This window comes from Saccostrea cucullata, unplaced genomic scaffold, assembly GCF_032062105.1.
Source record: "Saccostrea cucullata isolate Sc308-1 unplaced genomic scaffold, CSIRO_AGI_Scuc_v1 ctg3231, whole genome shotgun sequence".
Classification (NCBI taxonomy): domain Eukaryota; kingdom Metazoa; phylum Mollusca; class Bivalvia; order Ostreida; family Ostreidae; genus Saccostrea; species Saccostrea cuccullata.
Window position 1 is genome coordinate 17,544 of NW_026933969.1, and position 14,885 is coordinate 32,428.

General features: G+C 33.6%; 2 protein-coding genes across 2 annotated transcripts; both read left to right on the top strand.

Moving 5' to 3' along the window:
* Positions 1–2,220: 2,220 nt before the first annotated feature.
* LOC134239707 (kappa-type opioid receptor-like) lies at positions 2,221–3,658 on the top strand. Its single transcript, XM_062721867.1, has 2 exons — positions 2,221–2,245; positions 2,391–3,658. The coding sequence occupies exons 1-2, from the start codon at positions 2,221–2,223 to the stop codon at positions 3,383–3,385; spliced, it is 1,020 nt and encodes a 339-aa protein (XP_062577851.1). The 3' UTR covers positions 3,386–3,658.
* A 5,354-nt stretch (positions 3,659–9,012) lies between these two features.
* On the top strand, positions 9,013–10,175 carry LOC134239710 (neuropeptide FF receptor 2-like). Its single transcript, XM_062721869.1, has one exon. The coding sequence runs from the start codon at positions 9,098–9,100 to the stop codon at positions 10,148–10,150; it is 1,053 nt and encodes a 350-aa protein (XP_062577853.1). The 5' UTR covers positions 9,013–9,097; the 3' UTR covers positions 10,151–10,175.
* Positions 10,176–14,885: the final 4,710 nt, after the last annotated feature.

Sequence of the window (14,885 nt, forward strand, 5' to 3'; positions counted from 1 at the left end):
TAGAAATACTAGATAAGTCATAAGGTAAACATCTTACAATTTTAAACTATAAATTTACTTTTTCTAAACCATTTCTTCACGATTTTAAAACCCTTCGCTCAAATAGAAACGAGCATATAACTGCAATGTTGAAGGATGTAACAGCATCATACTAGTAATCGAAAACACGGATCCGCCCCCCTGGACACGCCTCTCCCGAGATCTGAAGTCATCAAACCAATTGCGATGTTCTCTGGACAGAGAGAACGTAGCAGAGCCTATATACTTGCAACTAATAGAGAAAAACTCATTCTGTAACCATTATTTATTTATTTAAAAAAAAAATTGTACTTTGCCTTTAAGATGGGCGTGTTGTGTGACATCTCTGCTATAATAATACGTGAACTGAGTGCTTGCAATAGACACCGGATAGAAAGTCGGCACAGAAGTGTACATACTTGGCCACAGAAAAATGATTTTATCCTTAGATGTTGAATGCATGTGCAGAGAAATGACAGCATCACGTTCATCTTGTAGTAAAAAGTAAACACGTGAGTACAGAAAGTTTCTGAAAAAATTTCTTCATTTTCTTCCTTAAAATAATAAATCAACATAATATGAAATTTGAGGAAACAAAATTAAAATGATAATATTGGTTTCTAGATTTTAGAGTGTTAAAACTCTGACGCTAATTGTTGGATTCTATCATCTCAAAGCTTCAAATGCATAGTCTTTTTTGAAACTGCAAAAATAGGCAGAAAAAAATGATTAAAAATATACATATGAATCACAGGCACTTGTTTCTGTAATAAATTTTTGACCCGTAGTATAATAATACTACGGGTCAAAAATTTATTACAGAAACAAGTGCCTGTGATGTGAATTTCTTTTTAAGGAGTAAAACATCCATGCATTAATCATTGTGCGTTGGTGTTTTTTGGATATTTGAAATTTAGAGCTATAATTAATTTCTGAAGTATTTTATATGATCGCTGACTGTGATATGAATTGACAAATTGATATTAACATGATTAAGTATGAAAAAATAAATTGTATTTGAGAACATATTGTAGTAACTGTAACCTCTCTCTCTCTCTGCCAGTTTGCAAATTTGGACGATCCAAATCAATAAAAAAGTAATCAAGTTGGTTTTACAGTATAGGGGGACTTGATTAACCAATTAATTGTTTGGAGACGAGTCTATGCAAATAAGAGGTTAAGATATTTTGTTTCATCTTTTTTGTTTGAGATTTAATTCCATATTGTTAATTAAAGATTATACAGAACCACCCCTATTATCTTCGGGCATACATTCCAAACAAAGCATTTATATTGGAAAATAGATAGGTTTATGGAAATATCTCATCAACAACTCCCTTTATTTCGGAAGAGCTTGCTACGATCGAGCAAGGTTTAAAAGACGAATTAAGCTAATATTTTATCGGCTCTCAGTTCATTTGATCCCGAGCTTGTTTTCACGTGCTTCATTGATATTTTCGCCATCTACATATTTTGCATTGCCTTCTCAGCGCAGTCCATCTGATATCTAAAATTTTGTATTTTTTTTTTTTTTTTGCCAAGATTTTAGAAGAGTCAAATGATGGAGTTGAGGTTTTAATTAAGATGCATTTAATTAGTACTATATATTGAAATGTTTTATCTCTGACGATCAGGACGTACACGGGATTTTCCATTTCCGTTCTGCTTCCTGTTAATTATGCTCACATTATGAAAACTGCCAATCTGTCAGCACTCGGATCTAATTAACATTGAATGTCAATATCGCCGTGTCGGGGTAGATATAATGACTCGTTGAATACATGTATATTATTTGTATTACAGATTAGATTTACATTTATATATGCATTATAAAAAAGATATTAAAGAAAAATATATACAAGTATACAAAAATATTGACAGACCAACAATACTTTGTACATGATCATCCAATACCATCGGATATTAAATCCTTTCAACAAGTTCCATGTTCAATCACTCCAAATCTATTTTACGTGCTTAATATGTAGATTGAAAATAAGATTTAAAAAAAATAATAAATAACTGTAAAAAAAATTCCCTCAAATTGTTTTTTTTATTATTTTTATTAAAGTGTCCTTTCTATATTTTTTTTCAAACTTGGTCGACACAACTTGCCGGTGGATGGCTGCAAATTAAGACCCGCATGAGGAACACATATTACATGTTTCAATTTAAAAGCTACATATACATGTATCTTGTGACATGAGTGGTGTTCGAGTCAAAAGCGGTATTTTTTTCTCACTGAAATATTTTCATTAAAAAATGTATTTATTTATCAAGGCCATAAATGTGTCTTTAATATTTCACGCCTTCTTTTTCAATTTCAGGAAAAGGAAAAGCTAATGAGAACCCAGCATTTCTGAACTGAGAAGTTCTTAACATCCTGACAATCAAAATGGATCCCATGTCAGCGGGCCTAATAACAGTGGATTTCCTTCTGATTTTTACCATTATTTTCACTAACACATTTGCAATCGTCTTTATATTGAAGAAATCAAAGAGAAATTCTAAAAATTTACTTTTAGTTTCTCTATCCCTTTCAGATATTGCCGTTGCAATTTTTGTTATTCCTAACGTTATTTTCTTGAAATTGCACAACTCTTCTGTAAGCCCAATCATATGCCAAATTTGCTTGTACGCAGAATACATGGCAAGTGCAGCAAATGTCTTTTCTATTTCCGTTCTGGCTTTGGACAGATTCAGAGCTTTAGTTTATCCTCTACAAAACAAGGACCCAAGACGCGAGGTGGTATACGGCAGTATTGTACTGATTTGGGTTGCATGCCTTTTCTATGCTATACGGGCACCTGTTGTTTTCAGGGGTAAGATGTTCAAAGTTGGAAGCGGCAACTCGACGACTGTAAAGTATGGATGTGCTGTACCAGACCCTCTTCTAAGTCTGCATGCTGGATTTATTGTGCTCGACTTCGTCATTCTCTTTGCCATCCCAGCTTTAATTTTAATTGGCTGTAATGTTAAGGTTTCTCTAGAACTGTGTAATAACACACCTGTAGCATCCACGATGCCAGAGACCATAGCAAAGAGACGCAGAAGGGCCGTGCGAATTTTGCTTATCCTGATTTTAATATTCATTGTTCTCAATTTTCCGCTACATTCTTTTCGATTGGCCAGACATGTCTTTAAGCAGACTATTACTGGAGCGTCAACAATCGGACATATATTTCTGATTCTTACCTTTACCAACAATTCCTTGAACGTTTTCTTCTACGCTTTGCTGAACGAGGACATAAAGACGGCCTGCTTGATGTGTTGCAAAAGGGGAAGAAATCAGGTGGTTCCTTCCGCTAGTACTAATCAAACAAATAAGACAATCCAACAACCAACCAGGAATCCGCATGTGTCATAGTGTATCCAGGAGTGATGATTTATAATTTTGTTTGTCAGTCATTCTACGATTGCAGAGCCAATTCATGGTAGATGTACATGTACTTATATACATGTATAACATGAAAAAATAAGTAGCTTTATATAGCCAATTTACACCATATAAACAAATTCTTTAAACAATGTTTCACTACACTTAACAAGCTAATTCAGAGAATTCGTGTCCCCCGCTTAGGGAAAAAGTCGGATCCCCCTGACTGAATTTGTAGAATTATTAAAAGTATACATGTATACTGAAGCAAATAAAATACATGTATATCAATATGCATATAAAGGTTTGATTGCTTATTCTTTATTATGTGTATAGAAGATTCTTTTTATATGGAATATTTATCACACTGTAATGATGATTTTATAACCTCATAAATTTTTCATTTCACATGCTGAATACTATCATTTAGTAAAAAAAGAAAAGTATTAAAAAAAAAAAAAAAAAGGATCGACCGAGATTCGATCCCGTGACTTCTCACATGTGAAGCGAGAGACATACCACTGGACCACGGAATCGCTTTATATGGTAACAAGTATATGCAGAACCGAAGTCACATACATGTATATATTCATGTTCGGTATTCTCAAAATTTTACACAATCCATGGTGTTTGATTTATTTAGCCTTTATTAAACAGTTCTAATAGATGTAATAAGAACATAAAGTCCGCCGAGAACCTGTTTTATACGCAATAACTCTCCTCATGCCCCTGTGCTAAAATAGCGACATGTAATACTATAAATACTAATAAAACAAACGGGGCGGGGCACTTTGAGAGGGGTGAGAGAGGTCCTAGGGAGTTTTGGTATAAAATTATATTGCATAAGCTCAAAATCTTCTTGAAATATCGCCCGGAAATGATAGTGTTACATACAGACAGAATGTATAAATTTACGACCTTGAACTTTGACCTTTTGACCTTAAAATCAATAGGGGTCTTCCTTAGGCCACAGGGAGTTGTTATGTAAAATTTCGTGTGGAAACGAAAGTGTTATAACAGACAGCATTTGCTTATTTATGACCTTGACCTTTTGACCTCAAAATCAATAGGGGTCTTCTTTAGTCCATAGGGAGTTGCTGTGCTAAATTTCATTGCAAACGCTCAAAGGGTTCTCGAGATATCGTGTGGAAACGAAAGCGTTACAGACAGACAGAAAGACGGACGGACGGACAAACCCAAACAAGCTAATTCAGAGAATTGGTGTCCCCCGCTTAGGGAAAAAGTCGGATCCCCCTGACTGAATTTGTAGAATTATTAAATGTATACATGTATACTGAAGCAAATAAAATACATGTATGTCAATATGCATATAAAGATTTGATTGCTTATTCTGTATTATGTATATAGAAGATTCTTTTTATATGGAATATTTATCACACTGTAATGATGATTTTATAACCTCATAAATTTTTCATTTCACATGCTGAATACTATCATTTAATAAAAAAAAAGTATTTAACAAAAAAAAAAAAAAAAAAAAAAAGGTTCGACAGAGATGCGATCCCGGGACCTCCCGCATGTGAAGCGAGTGATATAACCACTACACCACGGAATCGCTTTATCTGGTGTGAAGTATATGCAGAAGTAAAGTCACATACATGTGTATATTCATGTTCGGTATTCTCAAAATTTTACACAATCCATGGTGTTTGATTTATTTAGCCATTATTAAACAGTTCTAATAGATGTAATAAGAACTTAAAGTCCGCCGAGAACCTGTTTTATACGCAATAACTCTCCTCATGCCCCTGCGCTAAAAATAGCGACATGTAATACTATAAATACTAATAAAACAAACGGGGCGGGGCACTTTGAGAGGGGCGAGAGACGTCCTAGGGAGTTTTGGTATAAAATTACATTGCATAAGCTCAAAATCTTCTTGAAATATCGCCCGGAAATGATAGTGTTACACACAGACAGAATGTATAAATTTACGACCTTGAACTTTGACCTTTTGACCTCAAAATCAATAGGGGTCTTCAATAGGCCACAGGGAGTTGTTATGTAAAATTTCATTGCAATAGCTCAAATGGTTCTAGAGATATCGTGTGGAAACGAAAGTGTTTTAACAAACAGAATTTGCTTATTTATGACCTTGACCTTTGACCTTTTGACCTCAAAATCAATAGGGGTCTTCTTTAGTCCATAGGGGGTTGCTATGCTAAATTTCATTGCAAAAGCTCAAAGGGTTCTCGAGATATCGTGTGGAAACGAAAGCGTTACAGACAGACAGAAAGACGGACGGACGGACGGACAAACCCAAATTAATATCCCCCGCTTTTCAAGCGGGGGACAATTAATATCCCCCACTTTTCAAGCGGGGGACAAAAAGTACTCTAGTAATCTGATCTCGTTGTAATAATTTCATGTACAACAATTCAGAGATAAATCTGTGTCTTTGGTTATAAAGAAGTGTAATCGAAGCTCATGATTAAACAGGACTCATTAATAATTTCTATTAATAAACTTAAATTTTGACGTTGAGTATAGAAAGGTATAACAATTTTTATGTCTTGCAAAAATTTGGTATAAAGTTTAAATTTAGAATATCGTTACGGAAATCAATCGTTACGGAAGTTAATTTTCAGTAATAAAAATTAATTCTCAACAATAGATAATTATGATTACCGTTCGTTTTAAGATTTTTATGAAAAGAATGAAGTAATTCGCTACCAAGATAACTTTTAAAAAACCTTATTAATTATTCCTAAAGTACAAAAACAATTTAAACATTCATATACATAACCGTTACGGAGATGAATTTTTGACAGAAACTGCGAAGAAATTTATTTTCCCGTATATAATTTTATTATGTCGAAAATGTAACGGTCTTTAAATGAGGGATTCTAATTTCAAGTCAAATAATATTTTACTTGAAAATAGAATCGGTCATATTAAGTTTCCGAGGTCATTTTTTCGGAAGTTCCGGGGGGTAGGGCTGGCCCACAATAGGGAATCCAAGTTTTACATTGAAATACATAAGAAAAATCTTTAAAAATATTCTTCTCAAGAACCGACGTCGATGGAAAGCTGAAACTTATGTGGAAGCATCCTGGGGAAAGGTAGTTTCTAAATTGTTAAAATCATGACCCCCAGGCCAGGTGTAGGACGGGGCCACAATAAGGAATCCAAATTTTACATAGAAATAGGAAAAATCTTTATATTCTTCGCAAGAACAATTGGCCAGAAATGCTGAAACTTATGTGGAAGCAATATGGGGTAGTGAAGATTTTAAATTGTTAAAATCATGAACACCCTCCCCCCCCCCCCCCCCCCCCGGGGGCATGTTCACAGTAGGTATTACAAGGGGGAATTCTGGTTAAAAACGACATGTATTTAATTTATTATTATAACGAAAAAGTATTCGTTCCTGTAACAAAGTTTTTGGCGAGTACTTTTTATCGCGAACTTGGCCTTCAACGTCAAATCTCGAAAATTATAATTGAATGGACGGTTGATCAACAAAATTCACAAAGATTTCAGCACCAGAAAAATAACAGCAAGATTTATTTTTTCGCGAGTAATGCTTCTCGCGAAATTACGCGGAAATTAATTCCTCGCGTATAATTAGGAATCTACAGTATTTTCTAAAAGTATAGAGATCGTATAGGCTATTAATTCAAGTCTTTGTAAACATACGGAGATAACGAACAGTATTCAAGATCAAAAGTCCATAAAACAATACAAAATAGGAGCAGAGCAAACATGGACCTCAAAAACGTCAGAGGTTGGATTAGGTGCCATGGAGGAGTGAGCATCCCATGCCGGTCGGTCACACCCGCTGTGTGCTCCTTGTCGGGAAAATCCGTCGTCAATTCAATGTATAAATAATGGACTAACTATTAGTATGAAAAACGTCAGTCAGTATTTGATCAATGATAAATTCTATTGTGACAAGTTTTCTTGTCTTAAGAAATTTGATCAGCAGGGTGGGGTGGGGTGGGGTGGGTTGTTACACCTTCACTTTCATGCAGATTTCTTTGGTCTTTCTCAATAGTTTTTTAATATAACAAGTATTTATTGATATAAAGAACATTTCCTCTTTGAAAAAGCCTTGCATACAAATATAGATTTTTTTTATTATCATCTGAACTTTATAATTTTGAGTGAACGTGACCATACCGACAGAAATTACGTACTCTTCATCACTGAAACTGATTTGAATATAAAGTAATTTTAAAGAATACATATATTTCTTAATACCAAATTATTAATAGTAAATATGCAAGGTCATGTTGTAAATTTTGAGTTTACTACTGTTACCCGGTAGTTTTAAATTATACAATATTACAACATTTAGGACTATTTCCTTTTAAGCTTGAATTTCAGTAAGGCGTGGCATTTTTGACATTACATAATTAGCTTCTGTTTAAACAGCTTTCCTTCACTGTTGAAATATACTTGGGATAGAAATTCGGGCAAATGCCAAGTAGTGTATCAATAACATTGTCTCTTCCCGCAAAGAGGTTGAGCTTAAGTCGTCTCATCGTTGTCAACAACAATTAAAAGTTCCTTATGTTATTAATTTCTCAAGCAATGAGAATCTATTTGGCAATTGAGAGCCGCTATTTACGTAGCGCCGAGAATGCCACGCCTTACTGAAAGTCTAAAACTTACCTGGAAATGGTTCTAAAAAGCGTTATTTAAACAATAGATAAGGGTGACTGGAAAATAACCTCTTTCGCATGTTTCGGGCAAGTGTAAAATGAACCCCAGCAGCCATTATGCTTTTTAAGCAACACTGGTTAGTCATGATCTTGCAAATACACCATGTTCATGAACTCAACTCTGCGTCTTAAAAAAAATACCTACACTAGTATACGATATTAATAAATGTCCTTCACATTAGATTGTCAACCATTTTTTTTTTAATTTTATAAGTTAGAGTAACTTGACAGTTGTCCATGTAATTAGTATCATGAGTAAAATTATATGTATCTATTATTAGTTTTTTATATAGTATTTGCTATTTTTAATGATTTTTTTAATTCAGGTAATAAATAAAAATATTTAATTTTAATGTATATTATTCTTTCCATATGCTAGTATTCTCTTTCTCCAAATCACAATTATGATATAGAGTATAACAGTAATTACATGTAATTATCTTGGACAAATTCAGTTTCGCGCATATTTTTTTCAATATCTAAAATTCAAATGTGTGGAAAACGGGAACAAACTCTGCATATTAATCCACCCCTGATAGGCGTTTTGATAGTCACACATATAATAAGCAGTTGGTGTGGCCTTCAGTCCATTCCTAAAAGTAAGTCGATTCAATCATGCGGAAAAGCTTTTTCAACGGATGAATGTATTACATAACCTGATAATGGCGATAATGAAAGGGTCAATGCTTGGTCTTGGTTTATCCCCGGGGAGTCACAAGCCATTTAATGTAAATAAAAGTACAATGAAAGTAAGAGGGGTCTTTTATGTCGACTTTGTTTAATTGGTGAAAAACGACATATTCAATAATTGAATGTTTGTCAATTTCGTCTAACGGGAAAAGGGTAACGGATGTTACATGGAGCACTCTCGTGTATATACATGTATCTAGAGAGTGGAAGTCAAGTTATGTATACGAGAATATAAAGGAGTAATACACCAAGTATGGAATTGCTGCGGCCTTAAAAACGTTATCCTGTACATGTTTGGAAGAGGGAAAAGCATAACTATGATAAGATGGACAAGCAACAGCAAAGGGTCTTTTTAACATTGGATGTAATATTTATGTGTTGGATTATTGTTTTCAACATTTCATCAATTGTTGTCATTATACGAAAATCAAAATTGAGGAATCCCAAAAATTACCTGTTAATTTGCCTTGCTTTTTCGGACCTGTGTATTGGTGTGTTCGTGATACCAAATGTAGTGTTCTTATCGCTTCATAATTCTCCTGTGTCTGCCTTGGTTTGCCAAATGTGTATGTATTCCGAATTCATGGCAAAGGTAGCCCATGCGTGTTCGATTGTTGCACTTGCAATAGACCGATTTATAGCAATACAGTTTCCTATGAAGTCAAAGCAACTTAGAACCCAGAGAAACTATATGTTTGTTGTTGGTGCTATAACCGTTTTCTCTCTCCTGTACGGCATTCGTGGGCCTACCCTTTACAGACAGACAGAAAAAGTCATCCCAAGCCAGAACAACGGTAACAACACAGTGGTGAAATACCTATGTAAAGTTACAGATGATGTAATTCCCATTCATTTAGGATTTTTGATTGTGGACTTTCTAGTGCTTTTTCTTCTTCCCGCCATTGTATTAATCATCTCAAATACTGCCGTATCCCGGACGTTAAGCAAGAAAGCAATAACAAGGACCGGAAAGATCCCTCCGCCATTACTTGCCACAAGGAAGAAAGCCATGCGTCTTCTGCTTATTATGGTCGCCATCTTCATCATCCTGAACTTTCCACTATGGTATTATCGAATGGCAATGGACATTTTTAAGCAGAATATCCCGAATTCCGCAATAGTGAAACACAGTTTTTTGCTTCTAGTTTTCTTTTATAACTGTTCTAATGTGTTCTTTTACGGGATGCTGAATAGTGAGTTGCGCATGATGCTGTTTAAGATATTCAATGCGTGTGGACTCTGCCAAGACGTGGATATGTTAAGAAGGTCCAGCTTCATGAGTCATTGCTCCTCCAGTAACACAAGTTTATACAACATTTCAAGAAGAAATACGAACTCTTCACTGCGACAGATGACAGTAATTGTTGAGAATACTTAACTAATACATGTCTTTGAAAGAAACCTTCATTTCATTATTAAACTTGTAAAATTTAAAATGCGTTTTGACTTGTGACCTTACATTTTATCCAAGAATGAAAACTACATTCTACGTGTAGATCCATTTTGAGCAAATTGATTGTGACGACGTGTTCAATTCCTGCAATACCGCAACGTGAACAAATTTAACACCTCAATTAATAAGAAACAAAAAATAAAACTATGCATCCACTTCATTATATTTCAGAAATGTACACACTAGTCCATCATGCTTTCCCTACCAATGCAGTCGCATTGACAAAAGAACGGAAAGATACACTTACAAGTCATGTATTTGTACAATGGATGTAAAGGGAGTTAACGCGATAAGATATAATTATACATCTCATAATAAAAGCTTTATTATTGATTGTCCAATTGTCATCTTATTTCCTAATTACAGCATTAAAATTCATAACAAAAAATTAAGTAAATTTTAATATATTCTATATTTGATGAAATATAAGTGTGAATGGATGTCAATTCAACAAAGAAAATTTATAATGTTTCCCAGAAATTGTTGAGAATTTTTTGATACATTTACATGTCTATCCTAAAATGTTGAATTAATAACGTATAATTTAACATCTGTGACTGCTGATGTTCAAATATTACTATCAAAAAGGAACCCTATTTTAAAAGTATTTGCAGACTGTTTAGCCAGTGATATTTCTAAAACTGGGTATATTTCGCCGTCTACTTTGTATTTCTTGCTAGAAAATATTTTAAAAAGAAGAGGAATTAAGGTAAAGAAAAGAGTTGTAGAGCTAGAGTAAACTCAAAAATCACATATCAAAGAAGGATAGGACATTTGCTCATTAGAAACTGCATTTGGTTTAGAAAATGAGTTTCACTCCTATTGTAGCCCTACTCTGTCTTTCTCTCTGCTGAATTCCTATCCATTTTTCAATATTTTGACATACATGAATCGATAATAGACAATTAATGAAATATCATGTTTCAGAGGCATCCCTGCTTTTGTACTTCTTTGATAATAAATATCTATAATATGGTTTCTTTTTTAAAAGCACTCATTTTGAACATTAGCAATCGACTGGAAGAATGCAAAGGAAATGGTAAATTATTCGTGTAAACTGCATTGTACATGTAGCTGTGTCATTTGATAAAATAAATCACACATCATTTAGTGTGAAAAAAAATTCTGTGCAATATTTTAAATGATTGTATTAAACAATGTTAAATGAATTGTATAAAAAGCATGGAACTAAAGCATTAAAAAAAAATTTCAAACTATTAATATTCCAATTTTTTTTAATATTTAAAAATCCAAAAAATATTCTCAATAATTTCTGGGAACACTATAATTAAAATCAGTAACAAAGCTTTGAAAAGATTAACATGTATATTTATACAACATTTATACATGTACATATTGATCACATAGTTTATCTGAGAAACTGACAATCTCTTTTTATTTAATTCATTCTTATAAATCACCATCTCACATACATGTATCATCAACAATGATATTGTTACTGATAAAACCTTGTCATAGTATTTTTCATCTGAAGAAAAGGGGTACATGTGTGTGAAAATGCAAGCCATTTAAAATGCAAAAAACAAAATTATCTTACGTGTACATGTATATCATATTTTACAGAAGAAAACAAGCCAAATAATACTGTATTTTGTAATTGTAAAGCAATGTTACATGCATTTATGTTATTTTTATAACACAGACACACAAGTAGTCTAACAAAACAAGAGGCCCAGGGGCCACATCGCTCACCTGAACAATTGGCTGGGAAAAACACATATCAGATCAGAACTGAAAGTTTACTGGGGGGAGGGAGGCTTGAATTTTAACCCCCCAGGGGGTCATGATTTGAACAAACTAGAATCTACAATACCTGAGGATGATTCCCTATAAATATCACTAAGCATGGCTTTGAAGTACTTGAAAAGAAGATTTTAAAAGGTTTTCCTATATATTACTACATGTATTTAAACTTTTATTGGCCAATTGGCCCCACCCTACCCCAGGGGATCATGAATTGAAGAAACTTGAATCTACACTACCTGGGGATGATTCTACAAGAGTTTCATCTTTCCTGTCTCAATGGTTCTTGAGAAGAAGATTTTTCCTATATATTCCTATATAAAACTTTGATCGGCCATTTTGGCCCCACCGTACCCCCGGAGGTCATGATTTGAACAAACTTGAATCTACACTACCTGAGTATGATTCCATATGAGTTTCATCTTTCCTGGCCCAGTGGTTCTTGAGAAGATTTTAAAGATTTTTCCTAATATATTCCTATGTAAAACTTTGATCGACCATTTTTCCCCCACCCTATCCCCGGGAGTCATGATTTGAACAAACTTGAATTTACACTACCTGAAGATGATTCCACATGAGTTTCATCTTTCCTGGCCCAGTGGTTCTTGAGAGGAAGATTTTAAAGATTTTTCCTAATATATTCCTATGTAAAACTTTGATCGACTGTGGTTCCTTCCTACCCAGGCGATCATGATTTTGAACAAACTTGAATTTACACTACCTGTGGATGTTTTCACATGACTTTCATCTTTCCTGGCCCAGTGGTTCTTGAGAAGAAGATTTTTAAAGATTTTTCCTATATATTCCTATGTAAAACTTTGATCGACCATTTTTCCCCACCCTACCCCCGGGGGTTATGATTTGAACAAACTTGAATTACACTACCTGAAGATCATTCTACATGAGTTTCATCTTTCCTGGGCCAGTGGTTCTTGAGGAGAAGATTTTTAAAGATTTTTCCTATATATTCCTATGTAAAGCTTTGATCGACCATTTTGGCCCCACCCTACCCCCAGAGGTTATGATTTGAACAAACTTGAATATACACTACCTGAAGATCATTCTACATGAGTTTCATCTTTCCTGGGCCAGTTGTTCTTGAGGAGAAGATTTTTAAAGATTTTTCCTATATATTTCTATGTAAAACTTTGATCGGCCATTAAGGCCCCACCTACCCTCGGGGGTCATGGTTTGAACAAACTTGAATCTACACTACCTGAAGATGATTCCACATGAGTTTCATCTTTCCTGGCCCAGTGGTTCTTGAGAACAAGATTTTTTAATAATGCCATTAATTTTTCTCTAATTCATAATTATCTCCCCTTGGAAAAGGGCGTGGCCCTTCATTTGAACAAACATGAATCCCCTTTACCCAAGGATACTTTGTGGCAAGTTTGGTTGAAATTGGCCCAGTGGTTCTTGAGAAGAAGATGAAAATGTAAAATGTTTACGACGACAACGACAACGAAGACAGACGACGGACAAATTTTGATCAGAAAAGCTCACTTGAGCCTTCGGCTCAGGTGAGCTAAAAATCTGTTGTACTTGAATATTGACATTCAATATGTGTGACCAAGATAAAATAAAAAGACATGAAGGTTTAAGAATAGTTAAGTACATTTTCAAGTAAAGAACACATCAACATTCAAAAAATAGATTAAGTTTTAAAATTTAAAACATTGAAAAAAGTGTATGAGTACATATGGTACATGAAAAAATCATCATTCAGTTGGTTCACATAGTTACATGTATCACTTAATAAAAATTCTAGAGGAAAATAAAGGCACATTTTCATTATTATGTGTGTGTGTCTGCTTTGTAAATTATACTTTTCATGTACGATATTCAAATACTGATAGCATGTTACAAATATGGATAAAATAAAAAAAAAACATGTAGTAGTTATTCATGCTTACATATGATAAAAATTTGGCATAGCTTTAACTTGACAAACCACAGCCTATTAATCCTCTAATGTAAGACTTCAACTCTATGACAAGTATTGCTACAAATAAGCACCAAAAAATTTCATTAATAGATTAAATAAATTTCATATTCTATCAAACCGGGCATCAATGCTATCAAATTTATCAATATTTTTCAATACTTCATACAGTACATGGATTAAAGTAGCTTAATTTTTTTTTAAAAAGTAAAAAAGAAATGAAGTTAAGTTCCTTTAAATACCTCAATCAAGATGATTTTAAATATTGATAAAACCAAATTAAACTTTAATTCTTTTGATTTTATATCATTATGGAAAATAGATAAGCAGAGATCATGTTCTGGGCCATAAAACTTAAATGAGCTCACTTTTGATATCCGTCTCACTTTTACCAATGGAATTAGTAGTAGAAAAGAGAGACTGAGAGCAAAAGTGAGCTCATTTGACTTTTTATGGACCCTGAACCATATCAATATGCGAGTTTCGAGACTGTAACTCTCTTACAACAGAGACGCAAAAAGTATCCAAATCAGCATGGAATTGGGACGGGTTGCTGTGTATACAAACGTGCATAAATAAATGAAAGAGTTTTTGGCTTTTAAAATTCATATAATGTTATAAAAAAGATAATAACAGTAAGGCCCCAAAAAATTAATCAATTGTTTCTCAGGCACCGCCGCATCAGTTCAAAAACGGCCGCATTGATCAATTTTATTGACATATTGAAAAGGGAAATAACCCAATTTTCTAATTTTCCAAGTTGAAAAAGAAAATCGAGTTATTGCCCTTTTCATAAATGCTAAGATAGACGTTTATATTAGAAAAACAATGTCTTTCTTCTAAATCTACAGTATTTTATAAGTTAACTTTTAAATAAATGTTTGGAATAACATTATTTAAAGTTGAATACATACTATAACTAATTTCAGAGAATAAAACTTAAAAATTACT

Excerpts from the sequence above, each read along its gene's own strand:
- LOC134239707 (XM_062721867.1), top strand. The coding sequence starts at position 2,221 with ATGAGTGGTGTTCGAGTCAAAAGCG. Across the intron at positions 2,246-2,390 it reads TGGTGTTCGAGTCAAAAGCG|TTCTTAACATCCTGACAATC; the intron begins GTATTTTTTTCT and ends TGAACTGAGAAG.
- LOC134239710 (XM_062721869.1), top strand. The coding sequence starts at position 9,098 with ATGGACAAGCAACAGCAAAGGGTCTTTTTAACATTGGATGTAATATTT.